The 26,634-nt window shown below is 38.6% G+C and overlaps 1 protein-coding gene across 1 annotated transcript in view; it reads right to left on the reverse strand.

Annotated features, from left to right (window-relative positions):
• Window positions 1–26,634, reverse strand: part of vps50 (VPS50 EARP/GARPII complex subunit) — a 203,743-nt gene that overhangs the window by 116,742 nt on the left and 60,367 nt on the right. Inside the window, exons 9-11 of the mRNA XM_073054232.1 lie at window positions 23,398–23,480; window positions 17,149–17,191; window positions 14,567–14,665 (exon numbers count right to left, since the gene is read on the reverse strand). Coding sequence (XP_072910333.1) covers window positions 14,567–14,665; window positions 17,149–17,191; window positions 23,398–23,480 — 225 coding nt within the window. The remainder of the gene's footprint in view (window positions 1–14,566; window positions 14,666–17,148; window positions 17,192–23,397; window positions 23,481–26,634) is intronic.

The following is a 26,634-nucleotide window of genomic DNA, read 5'->3' on the forward strand; positions in this document are numbered from 1 at the left end:
TTCCCCAAATAACTAATAATTTTATCTTCAAAGGACCTATATATTTAATCCTATCTTTTGTAGATGGGGGGCCAAATTTTCAAAAATATATCATATTCATTTCTTAAATTATATGTAATTTTTTCAAGTGGAATGCAGCTATATATTTCATTATTCCAACGGTCCATAGTTAAGTATGAATCTGATTTCCAAGTAACTGCAATAGCTTTTTTGGCTACTGCCAATGTAATTTTTATAAATTTTTTCTGATATTTATTCGATTTAGGTTTCGGTATTATCCCTTCAATATCACCTAATAAAAATAATGTTGGGCTATGTGGAAGTTGTATTCCAATAATTTGTTCCAGTAAAAGTCTTAGATTTATCCAAAAAGGTTGAACTTTAAAACAAGACCAAGTAGAGGGTAGAAAAGTACTGATTTCTTGATTACATCGAAAACATTGGTCAGATAAATTTGGGTTTAATCTATTTATTTTTTGTGGTGTAATATATAATTGAAGTAAAAAATTGTATTGTACTAATCTAAGTCGGACATTTATTGTATTTGTCATACTATCAAGAGATAGTCTTGACCAATTTTTTTCATCAATTTTAATATTCAAATCAGTTTCCCATTTTTGTCTTGACTTATGAAGTCCTGGTTTAATTGTCTGTTTTTGAATCAAATTATACATACAAGACATAAATTTTTTAATTTTTCCTTTTTGAATTAAAGTTTCTATTTCATTAGGTTTTTGCATTAACATTGTTTGACCCAGTTTATCTCTTAAATAGGCCTTTAATTGAAAATAACAGAAAAGAGTGTTATTTGATATTTTATATTTATTCTTTAATTGATCAAACGACATCAAAACAGTCACCTATATATCTAATCCCTTTTTGAAACCAGTTATATAAAAGTTGATTATCCATTGTAAAAGGAATGTCTATTTTGAATTAGGGTTCTCTTTGCTAATAAAAGATTTCTTTATCACATCATCCACATTTACCTTATTCCATAAATTGATCAAATGTTTTAATATAAGAAATTCTTTCTTTTCCCGTATCCATTTGGATTCCCATTTATATATAAAATCTTCTGGTATATTTTCTCCTATTTTATCTAACTCTATTCTAATCCATGCCGGTTTTTCTTCATCAAAAAAAGATGCAATAAATCTAAGTTGATTTGCTTTATAATAATTCTTAAAATTTGGGAGTTGTAACCCTCCTAGGTCAAATTTACATGTCAATTTTTTCAAAGATATTCTTGACATCTTACCTTTCCAAAGAAACTTCCTCACACATTTATTTAACTCTTGAAAAAACTTCTGGGGCAGTTGTATTGGTAATGTTTGGAATAAATATTGTAATCTGGGAAATATATTCATTTTTACAGCATTAACTCTACCTACTAATGTTATTGGTAACATCATCCATTTATCAAGATCTTCTTGTATTTTTTTCAATAATGGCAAATAATTTAATTTATATAAATTCTTTATATCATTATCGACTCTTATACCTAAATATTTTATACCATTTGTCAGCCATCTAAATTGAGTGACTAATCGACATTGACTATAGTCTCCTTTAGTAAGGGGTAAAATTTCACTTTTATCCCAGTTTACTTATACCCTGATATTTTCCCATATTCTTCCAATCTGAAAGATAATTTATGCAACGAATGCAATGGGTTTGTTAAATAAATCAGAACATCATCAGCAAATAAATTAATCTTATATTCCTCCTGGTTAACTCTGAAGCCCACAATATCTGGATCCGTTCTAATTAATTCAGCTAATGGTTCTATCACCAATACAAATAGGGCAGGTGATAATGGACAGCCTTGTCTAGTTGACCTTGTTAACTGGAATGATGTTGAAATTTGACCATTTGCAACTACTTTAGCTTTGGGACTAGTATTTAAGGTTTTAATCCATTTTATAAAAGATTTTCCTAACCCATATTTTTCCAATACCTTAAATAAAAAGTCCCATTCCAATCTATCAAATGCTTTTTCTGCATCCAAAGCAACTGCCACACTTTTCCTTTTGTGGCAGATGAATTATGCTAAGTAACCGAGTTACACTATCCGCCAATTGTCTATTTTTAATAAAGCCTGTCTGATTCATATGTATTAATTTTGGTAAATATTTAGATAATCTATTAGATAAAATTTTTGCTATTATTTTATAATCCATATTCAACAAAGAAATAGGCTTATATGATGTTGGTTTTAGATAGATAGATAGATACTTTATTCATCCCCATGGGGAAATTCAACTTTTTTTCCAATGTCCCATACACTTGTTGTTTTAAAGGATCTCTATCTTTTTTTGGCAATACTATTAGAATCGCTGTCAAAAAAGATTGTGGAAGTTTATGTGTCCTTTCCGCTTGATATATTAACTCCATAAAGGGAGGGATTAATAAATCTTTAAATTTTTTATAAAATTCAGGTGGAAAACCATCTTCTCCTGGAGATTTATTACTCTGAAGTGATCCTAAAGCTTCTTCAACCTCTTTTAATGTAAAGGGCATATCTAATCCTTTCTGTTCTTCCAAATTCAATTTTGGAAGAGTTATTGTGATAAAAATTCTTCTATCTCAGCAACCTCATTTTGTGATTCTGTTTGATATAATTCGGAGTAAAATTTTTTAAAAGTTTCATTAATTTCTAAAGGTTTATAAGTAATTTTATTTGCACTTGTTCTAATTGCATTTATTGTTTTGGAAACCTGCTCTGTTTTCAACTGCCAAGCAAGAATCTTGTGTGATCTTTCACCTAATTCATAATATCTCTGTTTAGTCCTCATAATTACTTTTTCTGTTCGATATGTCTGGAGTGTATTATATTGTAGCTTCTTATTAACAAGTTGTCTTCATTTTTCTTCTGTCATATATCTTTGGGATTCTTTTTCTAATTTTGTAATCTCTTTTTTCTAATTGATCTATTTCTACCATATAAACCTTCTTAATTTTAGAAGTATAACTTATTATCTGACCCCTCAAATATGCCTTCATCGCTTCCCATAATATAAATTTATCATCAACTGAATATGAGTTTGTATCCAAAAAAAATTGGATCTGTTTTTTCACAAAATCACAAAAATCTTGATGCTTTAATAAAATTGAATTAAATCTCTATTAAATCAATTCCTCCTCATCCATCATTATCATTGTCATTATCAAGGGGGAATGATCTGACAGCATTCTCGCTTTATATTCTACACTTTTCACTCTGTCCTGAATATTCATTGATAATAGGAAAAAATCAATCCTTGAATAAGTTTTATGTCTATGTGAATAAAATGAATAATATCTTTCTCTTGGATTAATTCTTCTCCATATATCAATCAAATTTAAGTCTTTCATCAATGATAAAGTTAACTTTATTATTTTTGATTTTGTAATAGCCTTAGTTGACCTATCTAGAACTGGGTCTAAACAAAAGTTAAAAACTCCACCTATTAATATTTTATCATGTGCATCGGCCAATTTCAAAAAAACTTCTTGTATGAATTTTGCATCATTTTCATTTGGTACATAAATGTTCGTAAGAGTCCATAATTCCAAAAAGATTTGACAATGTATAATCACATATCTCCCCACAGAATCAATTTGTACATTTTGTATTTTAATTGATAAGGTTTTATTAACCAAAATTGCAACTTCCCTCGACTTTGAATTAAATGAAGCTGAAATAACACTTCCAACCCAATCTCTCTTTAATTTCTGATGTTCTGTCTCTGTTAAATGTGTTTCCTGCAAAAAAGCTACATCTCCTTTCAATATATGTTAAAACTCTTTTTCTTTTCACAGGTCCATTAAGCCCATTAACATTAAAACTTAAAAAATTGAGTAAATTAGTCATTCATAATACCTTGGGGAATCTCTTTAAAATTCTCCATGTTGCTATGTGTCTCCCCCCCAATCATCCAGGCAAAAAAAGAAAAATAGAAGATAGATAGTAAAGAAAAAAATAACAAAATACCCCCCCCACTAATGTTGTGAATAAATAGAAACACAACATTACCCCCCTCTGTTTTACGGGTCATGGCAATCGCCATGATTACACACGTGAATCCCGCAGCAATCGATCAGAAGCTCCTCCAGCTCCCCGTAACAAAAAAATATATGTGAAGAAGAAAAAAAATTAATTATCTCTACTCCCAATTAATATTCCTCAATTTTTTTTTAACTTGTTCCCCTTCTATCATATACTTAAAGTATATTTGTATATTCTTCTACTCATAAATGTCCATCAAATCCGATCCCTATCTCAGTCTTCATCTTTAATCCATTTCATTTCCATAATTCTTTACCGCTTCTCACGAATATTGGGAAGTGCTTGTACAAACTCCTCCGCTTTCTGATGATCAGTAAAAAATCTTCTTTCTTCGTCATCCAAAAAAATTATCAGTGTTGCTGGGTAGCTCAATATAAATTTATAACCCTTTTCCCATAAGATTTTTTTCACTGAATTAAATTCCTTCCGCCTCTTCAAAAGGTCGTAACTTATATCAGGATAAAAAAGAACTCTTTTCCCTTCTATCATCAATGGCCTATTTCTCTTACTGGCACCTTGAGCAGCTGCCTTCAAGATCTTGATATCTTAAACATTTTATCAAGATTGATCGTGGATTTTGATCTTGTTGGGGCTTTGGTCTTAAAGCTCTATAAGCCCTTTCAATTTCAATTAACTGACTTCCCTCTTCCATTTCCAAGATTTCCAAAATCCATTTTTGAAAGAATTTTATTGAATCTTCTCCCTCTATACCTTCATTAAGACCAACAATCTTAATATTGTTTCGTCTGCTGACATTTTCGAGCACATCTACTTTTTCCAACAACCGTTTTCTTTCTGATGTCCAGGCAAGGATATTATCTTCCATCTTATCTATTCTTTCAGTGTTGTCTCCCATTTTTTCTTCCAACTTTTTAACTTTCTTGTCCATTTTCTTTTGTTTTTCCACCACCTTATCAAGCGTAATCTTCATATTTCTAATATCTGTTTTTATTACTTTTAATCCATGCATTATTTGTATCAGGACTTCTCTTATGTCTCCAGAAAATGTTCCACCTTTAATTTCCTCCTGTTCTTCTTCTTCTTCATCTATTTCTTCATTTGTGTTTTCCAGAGTCTAATTCTACTTCCGATTCACTTTCATTTTCACTTCCAGTCACAGTTGGAACTTGTAGTTTTGTTTGCACCTGTTTGTGCATACTCGTTTCTTCACGCATGCACAGCTCCCACTGTTTCTTCTTAGAGATTGTTGATATTGTCGCAGCCTCCTGCCCTGCACAATCGGAGGCGACATGTACTTCGCCGAGAAGAGATCCAACTTGAGTACGAGGCTCCGCCAAAAAGGCTGGGTCTCTTTCCCCGCCAACTCGCGCTGTCTTCAAAGTAGTAATTCTCAAAGCAGGATCTCCCAGTGGCCACACATTTTAATTCCACGTCCCATTCCCATTCTGATATGTCTATCCATGGCCTCCTCTATTGTCAAAATGAATCCAAACTCAGGTTGGAGGAACAACACCTTATATACCGGCTGGTTAGCCTCCAACCTGATGGCATGAACATTGACTTCTCTAACTTCCGTTAATGCCCCTCCTCCCCTTCTTACCCCATCCCTGACATATTTAGTTGTTTGCCTGCTCTCCATCTCCCTCTGGTGCTCCCCCCCCCCTTTCTTTCTCCTGAAGCCTCCCGTCCCATGATCCTTTCCCTTCTCCAGCTCTGTATCACTTTCGCCAATCACCTTTCCAGCTCTTAGCTTCATCCCTCCCCCTCCAGTCTACTCATATCATTTCACATTTCCCCCTTCCCCCCTCTACTTTCAAATCTCTTACTATCTTTCCTTTCGGTTAGTCCTGACGAAGGGTCTCGGCCCGAAACGTCGACATCACTTCTCCCTATAGATGCTGCCCGGCCTGCTGTGTTCTACCAGCATTTTGTGTGTGTTGTTGTTTGAATTTCCAGCATCTGCAGATTTCCTCGTGTGTGAATTCTCTTCTGTTTCTGTTTAGGAGGCATATCTAAAGATAGTCCTGAATTGTCTATAAGTAGTTTCTAGAAGGTATTTATTAACTCTTCTTCACTTAAACTTTGTTTTATTGGTTTTTATGGGAGAGCTGGATTTCCACGTCTTGATCCTACATCATCACGTGACGTCCCCCTCACGTATTGCGGTTTTGAGGTCATTTTTGTTTTTAAAATCATTAAAAACAGTCTCTGGGGTAATGGCCATTGCTTCCTTGAATAAATCGCCATCTGTAAAAGGTTTCTTGTGTTTAGCCAAAAGGTGACATACACGAAATGATGCTTCAATAGCTGCTTTATTTTAAGCAGCATGTTTTGTGAAAAACGATTGCTGGGCCTTCAACCCCGATTTCAGCTCCTCAACTTTCCTGGCACAGATTGCACTCTTTGGGAGGGTAGATGTCTTTAAATTTCTGGTGGTTGGTGTTGTGGTGCCACTCCAGATTCCCTCTTTTAGTCAGTACTTGTGTTTGATGGCACAACATACACACACTTGTTTTTCACCAAGGTAAACAGAAGTTCCTCTTCCCATTCTGGATGGAATTTGTACATTTTTGCCTTTTTTCGTGGAGCCTCTGCCAAGCTAGCTAGCTACCTTGCAGGATATCACCAGCGAGTGCCGTATATTGATATTTGCGACAGTCTGTACTCTTATCTAATCTAATTAGTCACTTTAATGCAGCACAAGCTATGCTGAAAAAATACAACAGCTAAATCAAAAGAGAGAGGCGCTAACTTTTCAGTAAAAACTAAAATTAATTCTAATTACTAGCACACTATCTAAAATGCTAAACATGAATTCACGCTATCAAAGGCAAAAAACTCGAATAAAGAAAGGGCAGTATAACTGATAAAACTTTTGCATAACTGACATAATATAAGTAGCAGCATAATAGAGTCAAACCTGATTAAAGTTGATCGAATTTTAGTTAAGTCATGAATGCATAAGTGAGTCATTTTTACCCACACGTGTTGTTTTCTTTCGCCATTGGACAGTTTGCCCGTTTGTTCGTTTATGTTTAAGATGAACGAAGCTCTCCCATGCTCCATGGAAATTTGACAGACAGCAGCAATAGTCACATGATGTCAGCACACATGTGACGCACGACGCTGGGCAGTGGTAAAATAAACACACAATAACCAGGGAAAGCAACTAAGTGTGGGTTAATAACGACTCACATATGCACTCTAGGGGTAAAATTTGCTTTTGTATCAAAAGGTTTATCAGGCATAATGTATTTGTGTATTTATTTTTCATTTTTTGGGATCTACTGGGAAAGTCTTAAAGATCGACCAGCCAATCGCGATGGACTGGTTGGCGACCACTAGTTTAAAGCAACATGCAAAATGATTTAGAAAAGATTAGAGAAAAAAATCCACCATTCAAAGGAGAGTCTGGAATTTTATCAAAAAGATAGAGGCAGAAAACTGTTGACCACTTGCTGAGCAATGAATTACATGATTATAGGCAAAAAGACAGAAAAAATTAACCTCATTTGCTCTTTGATAGCTGACATTCAGAAGAGCTGAGTGCTATCACAAATCTCAATGATTCTAAGCAAATGGAAAACTGTCAATGATCAACATAATTTTGCAGTGAACTAGTTTCTGTTCTAGCAATATGAACTCACCTGCACTTGCTACATAACTGGAGTAGATACATAGCAATCACTTGATAAAAAAATACTCTCAACCTGCCCTCGTGAAAATCCATCCTTGGCCCAACATGCTGATGCAATTACAAAGACACGTCAGCAGCCATATTTCATTAGGAGTTTGAGGGGATTTGGTATATCACCAGAAACTCGCAGATTTCTATAGATGCACAGTGGAGAGCATTCTAATGGGCTGCATCATGCCTGGTAGAGGGGGTTCAATGCACAATTTTGGAAAAAGCTACAGGAAGTTGCCAACTCAACTTTCTCCATCCTGGTCACTAGCACCACCCATCCAACCCCCCAGCATCAAGGACATCTTCAAAAGGCAATGACTTTAAAAGGTTATCTATCAGTGAGGACCCCCATCACCCAAGACATGCCCTCTTCTCATTGCCACAGGAGCCTGAAGACAAACACTCAATGTTTTAGAACAGCTTCTTCCCCTTTGCCATCAGACTGCTGAATGGACAATTAACCCGTGTACACTTCCTCACCATTTTCCTTTTTTCCCCCTTCTCACTGTATAGTGGATTCCAGTTAATTGGGACACACTGGGACCAGTAGCTTTTGGTTCATTTAAGTGGCTGCCCCAAATAGACAAAGTTTCTTGGAACTAGTAAATAAGGTCAACAAAAACGGCAAGCTACCAAACAACAAATTAGAACACTACCAATAATACCACAGTACCATTATTAGTTTATAATAGTTATGGATGGTATTTATCCAATGCACATGGCCGTTTTCTTTTGATTGACTGCAAATGAACAAAATCAGCACAGACATTTAGTGCAGATAATAGACTGCCTTTGTACAATGCTTTTGACAACTACATCCACCAAATCTTCATTTTCATTAAAACATTCAAAGTAATTGTCAATACCATCAAATTATTTGTGGTTCCTAATTGAAGTAATGAAATAGTTTCATTTTCACTTCAGCCATTTCTGGCATCACCAAGCCTGAACACTCGAAACCACGTGAACAAAACAGTTCTGAATTGACCTTGCGGCTTATATCTCACCAACTGTCGGAGACAAAAAAAAAACAATCACTGCTTTGTGAACACAAACACACACAACTGACACTATTTTAAGAACACACACAAAATGCTGGTGGAATGCAGCAGGCCAGGTAGCATCTATAGGAAGAAGTACAGTCGAGGTTTTGGGCTGAGACCCTTCGTCAGGACTAACTGAAAGAAGAGAAAGTAAGAGATTTGAAAGTGGGAGGGGGAGGGGGAGATCTGAAATGATAGGAGAAGACAGGAGGGGAAGGGATGAAGCTAAGAGCTGGAAGATGATTGGCAAAAGGGATACACAGCTGGAGAAGGGAAAGGATCATAGGATGCGAGGCCTAGGGAGAAATAAAGGGGGAGGGGAGCACCAGAGAGAAATGGAGAACAGGCAAGGAGTGATTGTGAGAGGGACAGAGAGAGAGATAAAAAGAGAGAACAGAGAAGGGGGGGATAGATAGATAGATAGATAAATAAATAAGGGATGGGGTAAGGGGAGGGAGGCATTAATGGAAGTTAGAGAAATCAATGTTCGTGCCATCAGGTTGGAGGCCAGGATGGCATGAACATTGATTTCACTAACTTCCTTTAACGCCCCCTCCCCTTCTTACCCCATTCCTTATTTATTTTTATTCTTTTTTTCCCCTTTTCTCTCTCTCTCTCTCTGTCCCTCTCACAATCACTCCTTGCCTGCTCTCCATCTCCCTCTGGTGCTCCCCTCCCCCTTTCTTTCTCCCTAGGCCTCCTGTCCCATGATCCTTTCCCTTCTCCAGCTGTGTATCCCTTTTGCTAATCATCTTTCCAGCTCTTAGCTTCATCCCTTCCCCTCCTATCTTCTCCTATCGTTTCAGATCTCCCCCTCCCACTTTCAAATCTCTATCTCTTCTTTCATTTAGTCCTGATGAAGGGTCTCAGCCCGAAACGTCGATTGTACTTCTTCCTATAGATGTTGCCTGGCCTGCTGCGTTCCACCAGCATTTTGTGTGTGTCGCTTGAATTTCCAGCACTTGCAGATTTCCTCGTGTGTGACGTTATTTTAAAACTGTTTACTCTAAGTATGGAGTTTTGTCTAACAGCCACCAAGTGCACGCAACTGACACTAATTGGAAACTGGCAACAGTCTCCTGCCCGAATTATGCAGCTTAATGTCCCATATAAATGAAGGGAACCCCAGCTAGCTTCTTGATTAGTTTTTATTCTTTCAAGTGTTGTCTTAAATAAGCAGCTGCCCCAATTAACCAATAACCCAATTAATCAGAGTCCACAGTATATTTCTTGTTGTAATTTAGTTTTTTTAAAATTATGTATTGCATTGTTCTGCTGCCGCAAAACAGCAAATTTCATGACAAATGATTGTGTCTTAATCTCGTAACCAGGACACACTGTTTGAGATCCTCTCAAGTGGAAACATCTTAGTAAGATTATTTCTAAATTCCAAATAACATACAAAAATCTCTAATAATCCAAAATCTGTTCATTTACAAACTCTGATGATTCAGCATCTAATTAATTGGATGCTGATCTTCATAATCCCATGGTACTTCGGAAGCCAAAACATAAAATATGCAGCAAGTTACTAAAGGGATTCTGAGGGTTAAGATTTACATGTACTTGGAAAGACATGGATTAATTAGATAGTCAACATAGTCATACCCACCACTGCAACAAAAAAAACCTACCTATGATACCTCCAATTACCTTAAGTTATGCCCTCTCATATTCACTATTCTTGCTCTACGAAAAAGGCATGGCCTGTCCACTCTATCTATGCCACTTATTATCTTATCAAGTAACCTGCTATACCCTTTTGCCCCAAAGAGAAAATCACTAGCTTGCTCAAATGCTCCTCATAAAACATGCTCTCTACTCCAGGCAGCATCCTGGTAAATCCTCTCTGCATCCCCTCTAAAGCTTCCACATCCTTCCTATAATGAGGTGACTAGAAATGAACACAATGCTCCAAGTGTGGTCTAACCACTTTTACAGAGCTGCTACATTACCTCATGGACTCCTAAACTCAATCCTCCAACTAATGAAGGTCAACATACCATACGTCTTCCTAAAGGCAACTATGAAGGATCTATGAATTTAGACCCCAAGATTCCTCTGTTCCTCCACACTAAGATCCCTGCCATCAACCCTGTACTCTGCCTTCCAAAGTGTATCACTTCATAATTTTCCAGATTGAACTCTGTCTGCCGCATCTCAGCTTTGTTTCGTATCCTATCAATGTACTGCTGTAACCTACAACTTTCTTGTACACTATCCACAACACCACCAACCTTAACTGTCACCTACAAACTTACTAACTCTTCCTTCCATTTCCTTAAAATCACTTTAAAAAAGCACAAAAAGCAAGGGTCTCCATGTAGAATATGCTCCAACGGCCAGCTGAAGTGGTGGATCGGGTTCACATTCAACATTTTGGAGAAATTTAGATAGGTACATGGATGGGAGGGGTATGGAGGGCTATGGTCTGGCTGCAGGTTGATGGGACTAGACACGTTCATCGTTCAGCAGAGACGAGATTAGTCAAAGGGCCTGTTTCTATGCTGTAGTGTTCCATTGCTCTATGCTACCACTCTCTGCTTTCTGTGTGCAGGCCAATTTTGAATCCCTGCAGCCAGATTTCCCTGGATCCCAAGCTTCCTGACTTTGTATAAGCCTGCAATAGGAAACCTTGCCAAATGCCTTATAGAAATCCACATACACCACATCAACACCTTTCTTCATCAATTTGCTTTGTTACTTCCTCAAAGAATGCTATCAGACTAATGAGGCACAACTTGCCTCTCACAAAGCCATGCTGGCTAACTCTAATCAGTCTATGCTTCTCCAAATACCTGTCTGTAAAATCCTCCCCAACAGTTTGCCCACCACTAACGCAAGACTCACTGTCTACAATGTGCAGTATAATCCCTGTTACCTTTCATCAAAGGAATAACACTTGCCAACCTCCGATTATTGTTCTACATCAATGACTTGAATAAGAACCTAAAAGGCATGGCTAGTAAGTTTGCAGATCAGATTTATATTTATTGTCATTAAACATAATGTATGGTGTGAAATGGGTTGCTTTGCGACAGCAGTAAAATTACACTTAAATAGGTAGCGCCATTGATAGTGAAGCTGGTCATCAGAATCTATAAAGAAGGATGTTCATTAGCTGGGGAAGTTGGCTGAGGAAGGGTAAAAGGAGTTTAATTCTGATAAGTGTAAATTGTTCCATTTTGGGAAGACAAATGAGAGTAGGACATTTACAGTGAATGGTAGGGCCAGGAGTGTTGTCGAATAGCGGGGCTAGGAATACAAGTACATGGTTCCTCAAAAGTGGCTTCACAGGTAGACAGGGAGGTGAAGTTAGCTTTTGCTGACCAAACTGAGGGAACTGAGTATGGAAATTTTAACATTATGTCAAGATATTGGTGAAGCCACGTTTGAAATATTGTGTTCAAGATTTGGTCACCATGCTATTAAGACAGCATTAAGCTGAAAAGATCATGGAGGAGATTAGAAGTCTCAAGGGATTGAGCCACAGCGAGAGGTTGAGCACTTTTGTGGCCTATCTCACTGCAGCATAGGAGGATGAGGTTGGTGTTATAGAAGTAAATAAAATCATGAGGGGTATAGACAGAGTCAACGCACACATTCTTTTTCCCAAGGGATGAGGAAATCAAGAAATAAATGACAAAGTTTTCAGGTCATAGGGGAGCTATTTAATAGAAATCTGAGGCACAACTTTTTCATCCAGAGTGTGGAATTAGCTTTCAAAGGAAGTGGTTGGGGCAGGTACATTAATATTTAAAGAGTACATGGACAGGTATGTGGATAGAAATAGTTTGGTTATGGATCAAATGCAAGCAAATGGGACTATTAGATGGGAGTCTTGGTCGGCATGGAATATTTGGGGCAAAAGGGCCTGTTTACTTGCTCTAAGGCTCCATGACCCAGATTCCCGTGCTCCCTTCTGATACACTAGGGTCCCATTTCCCATGCTCTCTTCAGACTTGCTGGGTTTATTATACTACTGTATAGCATCTCAAAAATAGAGAAATAAAAGTCTGTTGAACTATTAACAGAAATATCCTCCATAAGTCCAAAATGTCTGTTTGTCAAGTCAAGTCACTTTTTATTGTCATTTCGACCATAACTGCTGGTACAGTACATAGTAAAAATGAGACAACGTTTTTTCAGGACCACTGTGTTACATGACACAGTACAAAAACTACGTAAAAAAAACTAGACTACAGACCTACCCGGGACTGCATAAAGTGCACAAAACAGTGCAGGAATTACAATAAATAATAAACAATACAATAGGGCAGTAAGGTGTCAGTCCAGGCTCTGGGTATTGAGGAGTCTTATAGCTTGGGGGAAGAAACTGTTACATATCATTAATCATTAATGTATCATTAATGGGGCTTTACTGCAGATCAAATTTCTTTAGCCCTTTATGTTAAGATAACCTTCTTAAGCCAAGAATTAGCCTAGTGAACCTCTTTTGAGATATAGAACATAGAATAGTACAGCACATTACAGGCCCTTCGGCCCACAATGTTGTGCTGACTCAAACCCTGCGCCTCCCATATATCCCCCCACCTTAAATTCCTCCATATACCTGTCTAGTAGTCTCTTAAACTTCACTAATGTATCTGCCTCCACCACTGACTCAGCAGTGCATTTCACGCACCAACCACTCTGAGTGAAAAACCTTCCTCTAATGTCCCCCTTGAACTTCCCTCCCTTTACCTTAAAGCCATGTCCTCTTGTACTAAGCTGTGGTGCCCTGGGGAAGAGGCTCTGGCTGTCCACTCTATCTATTCCTCTTAATATCTTGTACACCTCTATCATGTCTCCTCTCATCTTCCTTCTCTCCAAAGAGTAAAGCCCTAGCTCCCTTAATCTCTGATCATAATGCATACTCTCTAAACCAGGCAGCATCCTGGTAAATCTCCTTTGTACCCTTTCCAATGCTTCCACATCCTTCCTATAGTGAGGTGATCAGAACTGGACACAGTATTCCAAGTGTGGCCTAACCAGAGTTTAATAGAGCTGCATCATTACATCGCATCTCTTAAACTCTATCCCTCAACTTATGAAAGCTAACACCCCATAAGCTTTCTTAACTACCCTATCTACCTGTGAGACAACTTTCAGGGATCTGTGGACATGTACCCCCCAGATCGCTCTGCTCCTCCACACTACCATGTATCCTGCCATTTACTTTGTACTCTGCCTTGGAGTTTGTCCTTCCAAAGTGTACCACCTCACATTTCTCCGGGCTGAACTCCATCTGCCACTTCTCAACCCACTTCTGCATCCTATTAAGGGATTCAACATAGGGCTGATATTTGAAAATGACTGAGGCAAGAGATCAGCAACAATTTTATTGACCGCTCCATTCCTACTTGATTGTTTATAGTCCTGTCAAGAAAATTCAGTGGTTTCTATGAAATTATGAAACTTCACTTAAAAATACTGTAAAATTTTGGGAGGAAGTTGCATAAATAGTTAATCTCGAAATGGAAGCACTGTCTCAGCATAAACCTGGAGCTAAGGGCTGGCCCATTTCTAAAACAGAAAACTGACAGAACAGTAAAAAAAGTTGTTCTTGCCACTACACACTGTTTCAATGCACTCAGCTTTATCATTTCACTCAACCTCAGCATCATATTAAAGCCTGGCATTGATTTTTCAATCTTAACAAGGAAAATTTGAAAAAAAATTTGCAGCAGGGTAAATTTTACAAAGCATCAAGTCTTTCTGTGCATTGAATTCTATGGTGCAAGGTAAAGATAATTAATTTTTTAATCAATAATACAGCATATTTGGTGAAACTGAATATGTGCAGCATTAAATTCTATTTACCTGTGTTTTTCCCAGTAGTCTATATGCAAGTTGGACCTTAGTATAATGACCAACTTCAAAGTGCTTGCAGGTTTTTGACAGAGCTACATCTAACTGCTCCTAAATTAAAAGGAATAAAAGACAGGAATTTAATGACCAGGGTATGCACATAATTGAGTCACTATCTTCAGTTAAGTAGGTCAATAATTCTCTAAGTACTTTTTTTTAAAGTTTCCACAGCTACACAGCTGGTAAAGAAATGGACAGAATAAACAAAGGCTGAATGAAAATCTTTGCATTGATTAACTTCTGGCAAGAGGTATTTCTGCTGTTATCCAAACTAGTTAGCGAACATCGTATTTAACTAAGCAAATCATTTTTAAGACCATTCTCCAACAGTTTGTTTTGAAAATATGAAATTAATATGCACAAAGGCAACTTTACAAATTAAAGATAATAAGGCATCTCTATATGTAGGACTCATCATATTTGAACAAGTGATCCACTGACACAAGGTAACAACAATCAGATTATAAAATGAATGGTTAAAACAAAATTAGCCTTTTAGATGGTAACATACTCCCTGCTCACCTTATGGTCTTTAGCCTGATCAAGAGATGTAAAACAGTCTCAGCCAATCATTTTATAGAAAAGTCCTCCTGAACTTACACTGGTGTTTTACCAAGAACTAAACAAACAACTGATCATTTTCTAAGTGATAAAATAAAAACGCAATTTCATATTGGTAATGACAGAGGGAAAGGAGGGATCTGAACAGTTCTCTGACCGTACCATAATACAATTGTAAGTCATTGCCTTAACAAATTTGTTAAATAAGCAAAAACTTTAAAGTTACTATAACTTTAAGAGCATAGTTTACTTACACAATTTAAATAAGCACACCAATAAGATAGCACATTGAGATTAAGGAGATACCGCCGAGTCTTTTTAAGAACATTGAGGTGAATAAGACCCAAGAGAATAATGGGATACACCCCAGATTATTGAGAGGCAAGAGATGAGATTGCTGGAGCCTTGACTAACACGTGTGTCCACTCCAGCCACAGTTGAGGTCTGTTAGACTACTGAGTAGCTAATGTCCGATTATCCAAGAAAGGAAATAAGGTTAATTCTGGAAACTATTAACCGGTGAGTCTCACGTCAGCAGCAGGAAGTTACTTAGAGAGGGGAAGCTATTCAGAGACGATTCTGTGAGATGGAATTTATGAACATTAGAAAACCATAGCTTAATTAGGGACCATCAACATGGCCTTCTGCCGGGCAAGTTACGTCTTGCGAATTTTATTGAGTTTCTCAAGGAGGTGACAAATGTGATAAATGAAGAACTGTGGATATTGTCTACATGGATTTTAGTAAGGCACATGGCAAGTTTGCTCATGGGAGGCTCATCCATAACATTGGAACAGAATCCCCAGTGATTTGGCCATTTGGATTCAAAATAGGCTTTCCCCATAGAAGATAAAGTAGTGGTCAACAGAAATTATTCTGGCTGGAGGTCTGTGGCTAGTGATATTCCACAGGGATCTGCACTGGGACCTCTGCTGTTTTGTGGTAAATGACCTGGAAAGAAAACATACGAAGTTTGGTGGTGTTATAGACAGCGTGGAATACAGTAGGATATAGACAAGTTGAAGATATGTGCAAACAAATGGCATATAGAGTTTAACCATGCCAAGTGTGAGGGATTGTACTTTAGGAGTTCAAATAAAAAGAGACAGTACACTTTTACTGGCAGGACCCTTAACGGTGTTGATGTGCAGAGAGTTCTTGAGATCCAAGTCCATAGCTCCCTCAAAGTGACTGCACAAGGTTAATAGGCTGATCAAGAAGGTACATATATAGTATATTTGACTATTAGTTTAGGAATGGAGTTCAAAAGTCAGAAAATTACATTGCAGCTTTATAAAACACCAGTTAGTCCACATCTGCAACATGGCATTCAATTCTGGTCACCGCATTAGAAGGGTGTCAAGGCTCTGGAGAGGGTACAGAAAAGGTTTAGCGCGTTGCTGCCTGGATTAGAGTGTGTGTGCACGATATAAACCGAGATTGGATAAACTTGTGTTACTTTCTCTGGAGTGGCGGAGGCTAAGGGGAGATTGATAGAGCTCTACAAAATGAGAAGCACAGATAGTGTAGACAGCCAGTGTCCTTAGAGTAAGGTTAAAAAGTCAAAAATCAGAGGGTTTCTATTTAAAGGTAAGTGAGGGGAAGTTCAAAGGACATGTGGGGCAAGTTTTTGTTTATACAGTGTGGTGAGTGCCTGGAATGCACTGGCTGCAGTGGTGATGGAGGCAAATACAATAGAGGTATTCAAGAGGCTCAAAGAAACACACAAATATGCAGGAAATGGAAGGACACAGACATTGTACATGTAGAAAAGAATAATTTATGTGGAGTGAGCATTTGATTACTAATTTAGTTAGGTTGGCACAACATTGTGGGCTGAAGGGCCTGTTCCTGTGCTACATTGCTCCATGTTCTATAGCTTGTCAACAAGAATTTAAGGCTTCTAACTTTATGCTAGCATTTTTACATTATATAATTTATTAGTTCTAGCAAAAATGACTTAATAGCATTACCTCAATTTGTTCCAAAGTATCCTGTAATTTTGAATTCAGCTCACTTAAGGAAAAGAAACAATAGTTAGTTTACCATGTGCAAATTAATATGTGAATACCACTGGTTGGACTAAAAATGTTAATCACATTCAACCCATAAAATTGAGATTAATAAAGAGGCTATGCCAGGTTTTTAAAATAATCTGATTAGATGGTTAGAAAATGATTCTAATTTGAATTCTAATCATTAAAATTGATTAAATTATTAGAAAATTCACTCATGCAGCAGAAATATTTACGGTACTAGATCCTTGAGTGAAATATGAGTAATGTAGTTTGAATGGTGTCTTGAATGAAATATTACTCTATTCTGGTCTCCCAGTCTAATAGTCAATGCTTGCTCTTTAACAAATAAAAGAAACATTCCTGAGGGAAGAAAAAGCTTCATCACAAATGAAGCAACCAACAGCTTGTTTACTAAAGATGCAATGCAGACAGATGCATCAATTCACTAATTTGATACAAGTGCTGCCTTTCTGGAACTGAACTCAATACTAAACAAAATTGTGTGAGCAATTTCGTTATGCATTATAACAAAACAATTAACCCAAAGTAGATCAATCATATGCACCTTTTTTTCTTCCTTGTTGCAAGTGAAGACTAGCTCTGCACAATGCCAGTGGTAGCTTCAAAAAAAAAAGCCAGCATTGTCACACCTTTCTACCCAAGTGCAGCTTCATTCAAGGACATTCTATATGTGTACTTAATTACTGTACTTGGCATTCTTCCAGTAATCATATCTGCTGAGTCTGCAATTTGTCAAGGACTTGAGTTCCATCAGCAGATTCATCTGTTCAGAGGTGAAAAGGGACTTGGGAGTCTTTTGCAGGATTCCCAAATGATTAACTTGCAGTTTGAGTCAGTAGTAAGGAAGGCAAATGTAACGTTAGCGTGAATTTTGAGAGGCCTAGAATATAAAAGCAAGGATGTAATATCAAGGTTTTACAAGGCATTGATCAGACTGTAACTGGAGTATTTTGAACAGTTTTGGGCCCCTTATCTAAGAAAGGATGCACTGGCATTAGAGAGGGGAGAGAAAGCAGCTTCACAAGAATGATCCTGGGAATAAACGGGTTAACATACGAAGTGAGTTTGAAAGCTCAGGCCTGGAGTTTAGAACAATGAGGGGGTGTAGGGGATCGCATTGAAACCATATCAAATATTGAAAGGTCCAGATAGAGTGAATGTGGAGAGGACATTTCCAATACTGAGGAGTCTAGGACCAGAGCACACAGCCTCAGAATAGAAGGACATCCATTTAGAACAGAGATGAGCAGGAACTTCTTTGAAGATAGAGTGCTGAATCTGTGGAATTCACTGCCACAGGTTGCAGTGGAGACCAAGTTATTCTGTATATTTAAAGTGGAGGTTGATAGGTTTTTGACTGGCAAGGGCATCAGGGTTTCAGGGAGAATGACGTTGAGTGGGATAATAAATCAGCCATGATGGAATGGCAGAGCGCACTTGATGGGGATAAATAGCTTAATTCTGCTCCTACAGTATGTCTATGGTCCTATTCAGGGCCCTAAACAGTCCTTTCAGGTGAGGCAGAAGTTCACAAGCAAATCCATCAGGGTCATTTATTGTATCTGGTGTGGCCCCCTCTACAGCAGAGGGCTCAGACACAGATTGAGGGATTGTTTTATTGAGTATGTAAGCTCCATTTGTTGTAACAGCCATATTCCCCCAATTCCCAGCCATTTTAACTCTACCACATCCCACAGAGACACTTTTTATCATTGTACTATAGGTTTTTTTTAAACAGTAAGTATTTAAATAAAATACTTCAAATCATAACTAATTAAATAAAGTAGGGTTCAGGATCAAGTAATGTGTTGGAACTGCATAATATTGGAAGCTGGTGGACCCCACTGTGGTTCCTCATGACCACATCTGCAACAAGTGTGGGTTGTTCAAGGAAATCAGGTGCAAAGTTGATGTGCTGAAATCTGAGCTTCAAACACTGCAATGCATCAGGGAGGGAAGAGTTACCTGGACGCAGTCACATCCATTAGATTAACTACTTCAGATGCGGTTCTTCGTTAGGAACAAGCGGAAGTTCTGAAGCAGCCTCAACCCTTGATTAGATCTGGGACTCTTGCTCCCTGTGCAGATGGGAGTGGGACCTATAGGAAGGATAAGCAGCTGAACCATGGCACTGTGGTTCAGGAAGCCATTCAAGGGCTTGAGGGGTGAGGGGGAGAGAAGAGAAATGCAGTTTTGTAACTGGGGATAGTATAGTCATAATTCTCTATCCCCAGGATCGCGAGTCTCAAAGATTGTGTAACCTACCTAGTGCCCAGATTCTTCTCAAGTTTGCCTTCATGTTGCCTGAAGTTAAATTCTTACCTCTTTTAAAACTTTGTCTTATTCTTTATTCTGGGGTAAGCTATCATTCCTATTTATTTTATCCTTACTTTTCCCCCTACTACTTAGTTTAAACCCTGTCCATAGCCCTGGACATGCAGGTTGCCAGGAATCTGGTCCCATTCCAATGGGATGGACTCCACCTGGTTCAGACATAGTCCATCCTATTGGAACAGCTCCCTCCTTCCTCAACACCGATGCCAGTACCCAATGAATTTAAACGCACATCGTCCACACCAATTTTTCAGCAATGCAAATCAAGTTGCTGGAAGATGGAAGAGGAAGAAACAATTCTTAAAATCTTATGTTCAAGGAAGAATTTCTCCATACAAGCCTCAAAGAACAACTGCCAAGAAATTGGATTTCTTCCATGATTGGAATGCTAAATGGGTGCACCCAACCTGAAAAGCTGCTCAAGTTTAAAAACTGGTGAAAATTAACTTCTAAAAAAATTATCAGGATGCTCTCCATGAAACAGCCTCCCATCCCCCATTAAGACACTCTCCCTGTGTTTCCTGATGGTTGCAGCTGGTAAGCAGGCCAATTGATAGCAGCCTGGTAACTTGAAATGCACTCTCCACTGCAGCCACAGCAGCATAAGACTTCCATAGTGGGTGCAAGAGATGGCAAATGGATGTCTCTACAGCTTGTCTAGCCACAGACATTGCCCCCATCCAAATTTCACAATCTGACTGACACCCCAATCCTATATCTTTACTGGCCCCAAACCAACTGCCAAACGCAGGACCATAATATAGCAAAGATCAGAAGCTCTAATCCCTATATTTAAAAGTTGTTGCAAGTTCACAGATAACTAGTCCAGTGTTGAAACAGATCAGGCATCACAAACTCAAGTACAACTAAAGGGCTGAATATCAGTGCCCCATCGTGAATACCACTGTGGTATCAGCAACTTGGTTTTTGATTCACTCCTTGTTTTAACAGCTGGACGAGGTGAGAAGTACAACTGGCACACTTCAGCACAAGTTTCAGTCAGTACTGGATCATACACTTGGACAGAGAGGAATTACCTTAAGACATAGGAGCAGAATTAGGCCACTCGGTCCATCAAGTCTTCTCTTCTGTTCCATCATGGCTGATTTATTATCCTTCTCAGCCCTATTTTCCTGCCTTTTCCACATAATCTTTAACACCCCTGTCGAACCATAAAACTATAACCCTCCACTTTAAAATATCGAACAACAGCTGACACAGCCTGTGGCAATGAATTCTACAAATTCACTGCCCTCTGGCTAAAGAAGTACATTCTCATCTCCGTTCTAAATGGACATCCCTCTATTCTGAGGCTGTGCCCTCTGGCCCTCCACTATGGGAAACAACCTCTCCATATCCATTCTGTCTTGGCCTTTCGATATTCAATAGGTTTCAATGAGATCCCCCCCCTCGCTCTTCTAAAATCCACTGAGTACAGGCATAGAGCCAAACACTCCACATACGTTAACCGTTTCAATCGTGGAAAAATTCTCATGAACCTCCTCTGGACCATCTCCAACTACATCTGTGCTAAGGTGCCCAATTTCCCAACTGGAGAGACTTTGCAAATGAGCACAATCATGTTTAAAAAGTGCACAAAATAACTTGATGCACAAAAAGTTCTCCTCTTTCAACTCAATACTGCACAACGCCTACACCTTACATTTAATTCAATCTCCATCCAAATGAAGCTGAGTGTTGCTTAAATACAAATCAATAGTTTTAATTGTTACCATGAATTTATCTACCCCTCCCAAAATCCATGCTGTCCCTCAAACACAGATCCTTCATTAATGCTATTTTTTATTCTCCTCATATTTCCATTAACTCCGCATGACTGTAACGCATACCAACTGACTCAGGGCAATTTACCATGATCAATTTACCTTGTTTTCTGGTGTTTTCTAACTTAGCCCCCGTAATAATTACATGGAAGTGAAATTTTAGATATACAGGGTTAGAATTCAGCATATCAGAGCAAAACCAAATCTAGCTGCAACCACCCAAGGTAGGTTTGATTCCACTTACAGATAAAAAATGAACAGAACACTCATATTTAATAGGGGAACTGTAATCAGTTCTGTAGACTTTCTTTAAAAACAAAGTAGCCAGGATAACAGAGTACATTTTAATGAGGCCTGGAGCTACAAATGTTGAAGATATGGCTTGAGGTTATCAATCACCCTTGTAATTTTGCAGAGAGCCAAAAAGTAATCAGTTTAAAGTTTTAACAATATAAAAGTAAGTTAACTATCGTAAGATTCTTTTCCTCCCTACCAGACCAAAGTCATTGGGCTGGGAGGAGAAACAGATACAAGAAGAGAATGATATAAATAATGAGGAATGGTTCTATGAAAGGGAATAGCAAGGCCACGTGAAAGTTCAAGACATTAAAATTAAGGGAGTTTCAGGAGTTTAAATGGAAATATAAGTAAACTCCGGAACTTTGGGAACAGGTGAATCAGAGTTTACCATTGTATGTATGTCATGGCTGAAACAAACAGTTAACATGTTTATGAATGATGGAGTACCAGAATTTTAAGGTGGTGTGAATGCAGGAACACAGTGAATCTCAAATGAAAGAGAAAATATTAAAGAACTAAGTTGACAAATGTACGATACTACATATTTCAGGTTGTATGCTGTCAGAAAAGATATGAACTTAGAGAATTAGAGATTGAATTTACATCACAAATTACACTGAACTTACTCAATGTAACCAGCCTTTTTGCTCCCAGAACTTCAAATAAACCAATGTTTACCTTTGTCACCATTACGCACCAGTTATTTGCACTCCAAACAACTAGCAATTGCATGCCAAATTTTAGAGAGGATCACAAGTTAACATTTCTTGAAAAGGGATGCCAGATTTAGCACAAAGAATTAGTAATAATTCAATTACTGATTCAAACCATCATCTGACATAATTTTGTGGGCATTTCACGCTTTGCACCTCGTATGGAAATGGAGCAAACGTTCTAAACAGAAAGAGGAATTTACTTTTAAAGCGAAAATTGAAGCTGATGAACCAGATGCCAATATTCCATGAAGGCTGAAAAACATTTGGATGGAAGATTTTCTTTGAACTTAAATAAAGAGATAGTTACAAAATTGTTTATAATTGAGATTACAAAATAAAAACATGTAGTCAGCTTGAATAGTATGTTTAGCATTTAAAATATCAATCTCTTACCTGGACTTAAGGTCACAGAAATTACAATATTCATCTACTTTTTGTTATTCCTCTAATGTTTTATTCCTTATTTTTTTCTTATATGAAGATATCACTATGATTTTCCCTCTTAAGACCGCCTTCAAAGTATCCCATTATATTCATCTACAATGGTAATACTTCACCTTAAATTATAAACGGATTTCAAATAAGTGTACAGTCAATTTTTGTATTTCTCATGTTTAATATTCCTCTTTCGTTACACAAGGAGACCATTCAGCTCAACAAGTTTATGTGGCTCTCAGCAATCCCATTGCCACACTCTTGGAGGTGGGGTGGGGGGGGGGGGGGGGGGAGGATGACCATGCATGCAATCATCAGGAGAATTTGCAACATCCACACTGACAGCAATAGAGATCAGGATCACACCTAGATCACTGAAACTGTGAATCATCAATACTAATTGCTGCCCAAATGTTCTGTCAACTAATGAAAGAACATTTTCCAAGACTACATTCAAAAGTATTTCCTGCACTGCACTCTGTGTTCCAGCACTATTTAACCAAAGTACATTAAAATACCTGAGCCATTTGTTATAAAGCTTGAAAAAGTTTGAAGAAAAGCAATAGCTTTTCAATATTAGTTATTTCAAATGTAGATTTGTAGGTTAGACTTACCTTATGCAACTGTAGTGTTTAAATGTACTAGCTGCTTTCTGACATTCCAAACAGAGCTGTATTGCACCAGGATAATCTTCTTCCTTAATAACAAAAATCATTGAGATAAAATTATTTGAAATTCAGTTTAGAGAATCTTTATTAAAACTGGAGGAGGCTCTATCCCTCACTTCTGAGTAGAGTAATGATATCCCACACGAAAGGCTGGTGAACAGGGTAGTATACAAGTGTGAAGGCAGAGTTGGTTAACAGCTAGCAAATAAAGAATAGCAATAAACAGGTCTATCTCAGTTGACTGTTTCTGACTAATTGGGTACCACAGGAATTAGTGCTCGAGCCTCAGCTGCTCAATCAAGAACAATGATGGTATCTTCATTGTAACTAGCAATTTTAATCAGGCTAACCTTAAAACTTTATTTCCTAAATTCATCGTGTGCATATAGGACCTTTCCCATGCTCTCGCTTGGGATTGCCCAATCATCTGTCTTTACATCTGATCCCAACGTATCCATAGCAGCAAGGAGAAACCAACCATCAGAATAGCGCCAGTGTGGCCCAAGGGAGCCATCACCAGTCTTCAATAGTGTCCACGGACCCCTCGATTAATGGCAAGGGTCCATGGCATAAAAAGGATTGGGAACCCCTGATTGGGAGGAATACCCAACCATAGCTACATACTACATCAAATTCTGCGTAGACAATGTCATCACCACCAAAAACATCCTGGTATTCTCCAACCAGAAGCCATGGATGAACAATGAGGTATGGAACCTGCTCAAAGCTTGTGACACTGCTTACAGACCCAGTGATGCCAAAGCATGCAGTGAGGCCAGATTGAATCTTGAGAGGCATCAAGACCACCGTGTATAGACAGAAGGTATAGATTGTGACGTGTTATGCCAACATGTTTGGGAAAGCACCAGTTCCATCTCAGATTACAAAGAAAAGCTTACCTGCTCGGCTCATGGTGATGCCAACCTGGACGAAGAACTAAGCAACTTTGCTCGCTTTGATAAGAACAATAAGGAACCAGTGATGAGGGCCTTAACTCGGACGGAGGAACTGCACCGGCATCGAACATACACGAGGTGAGGCATGTACTCCGTAATGTCAATGCATGCAGAGTAGCAAAGCAGACAACATATCCCAGCAGGTCGTCAGGGATTGCACTGACCAACTGGCGGAAGTTCTGACAGGTATTTACAACCTCTCGCTGTCCCAGGTTAGGATTCTGGGATGCTTCAAAGCAGCAACTATCATGCTAATTTCCAGGATTTCAGCAGCAACATATCTTAATGATTATCGGTATCACTCACTCCCATGGTTGCCAAGTGTTTGGAAAGACTGATAATGTCCCACATCAAGGGCATAATCCTGGCTATCACTTTTTTCCATTTCAAGGTTCTTTTGAAGACCCTGACCTGGAGTTACACTCTGACTTTGGTTCTTTGCGGGAATGGGACCCCGCTCTCAGGGCCTCACGACCAGCTACTTTTTGATATGCCAAGGGCGCAGTCTAGAAGCCTAACGTGCCTTCAGGATGCTGGAGTTTTGTGGCTCTGGAGGCAGGTAAATTCGACACTGGTGCCGCCGGCGACGACTGATGTGTCGCGGGAGAACAAGAAAGATTGGAAGCAGTGGGCTTGCTGCTTGCCCAGAGGCACAGAGCTCGGTAAAAGTGATGCAACAGACTTTTAACAAAACATCTTGCTGATTTATGGTGTTATGTCTCCCCTCTCGCTGTGAAATGGGAACACCTCCTTTTCCCTTATCAGGGAGAGAGCCTGTGGTATGTTGAATACTGGGTGAACGAATAGACTTTGGGGTACTGCAAGTCTGTGTCTTTATTGTTGCTTTGCTGCACGCTTGAGTGCTTGGTGGGGGTGCCAATGTTTTTTTGCTGGTGGGGTTGTTGCCTTGTTGCTGCTTGTGCGTGGTGCATGGGTGGGGGGAGTTGGGGGGAGCTTTGGAGTTCTAACATTTAACTCTTATTCATTCTTTGGGACACTCCTCTGTTTTCGTGGATGTTTGTGAAGAAAAAGAATTTCAGGATGTATACAGAATGCATTTCTCTGACATTAAATGTACCCATTGAAACCTTGGACCAGCACCAGTCCAGTTTGCCTACAAGGTGAATAGATCAAACAAAGACACTATTTCTATCACCCTTCACTATCGTGAAATACCTGGAGCATAAAGATACTCAGGCAGGATGCTTTTCATTGATTACAGCTCGGACTTTAACACAATACTACCAAACAAGCTGATGGTTAAGCTCCGCAGTCTAGGTCTTGGCACATCAACCTGTAATCAGATCTTGAACCTCCCCACTAATCATACCCAGATGGTGAAACTAGGCAAGTGCACACCAGACCTGAACACCAGTGCCCCACAGGGATGTGTAATGAGCCCACATCTCTACTCTCTCTTCACCTGTGACTGCACTCCTTCTCAGGTTACAAAGTCATTCATCAAATTTGCACTTGGCCTAGTCACAGACAAAAACAAATAGCATACAGAGGGGAGATGCTGAAACTGTCTGATTGGTGCAAGAACCACAACCTATTAGTCAACATCAAGATAAATGATTATTGACTTCAGGAAGGCAGGAGGTCCTGAACAAGCACCTCTATTCTTAAATGGGTCTCCAGTTTCAAGTTTTTGGAGATGAATGTCACCGAGGAACTCTCTTAGTCAGTCAACACAACCTCAATAGTAGGGATGGCACAACAGTAAATATACTACCTGTGGTGCTAATCTACTCCAAAAATTGCTGGCCTACTTTTAAGGCTGTGTGATAGAGAACATACTGACATACAGAATGACAGGGTGGTACTTCAGCTGCAGTAAGACAGATCGGAAATCACTCCAACGGTGATTAGGACAGCTCATCACATCACTGAGACTCAACTACTGGACCAGGAGACAATCTACAACTCTCAATGCCCATAACAACATTAAAGATCCATCCCATCCCTGACATATCTGTTCAATATCCTGCCATCTGCTTGGAGAAACAGAAACATCTTAGCCAAGAGAGTAAGACTGAAAAATAACTTCTTCCCTGGGGCTATTGTGCAGCTGACTGATGGTACACCATAGTTTGTCAATGGCCTTTGAATGTTATGGACAAAGTCACTTGTGACATGTAAATACGGAGTGTTTTTAAAAAATTAAGCCATTCTGCATGCATTGCAAATATCCGTTTTGCACGGACTGGAGTAGCATCACAATCCC

Source organism: Hemitrygon akajei, chromosome 8 (assembly GCF_048418815.1).
Source record: "Hemitrygon akajei chromosome 8, sHemAka1.3, whole genome shotgun sequence".
Classification (NCBI taxonomy): Eukaryota; Metazoa; Chordata; class Chondrichthyes; order Myliobatiformes; family Dasyatidae; genus Hemitrygon; species Hemitrygon akajei.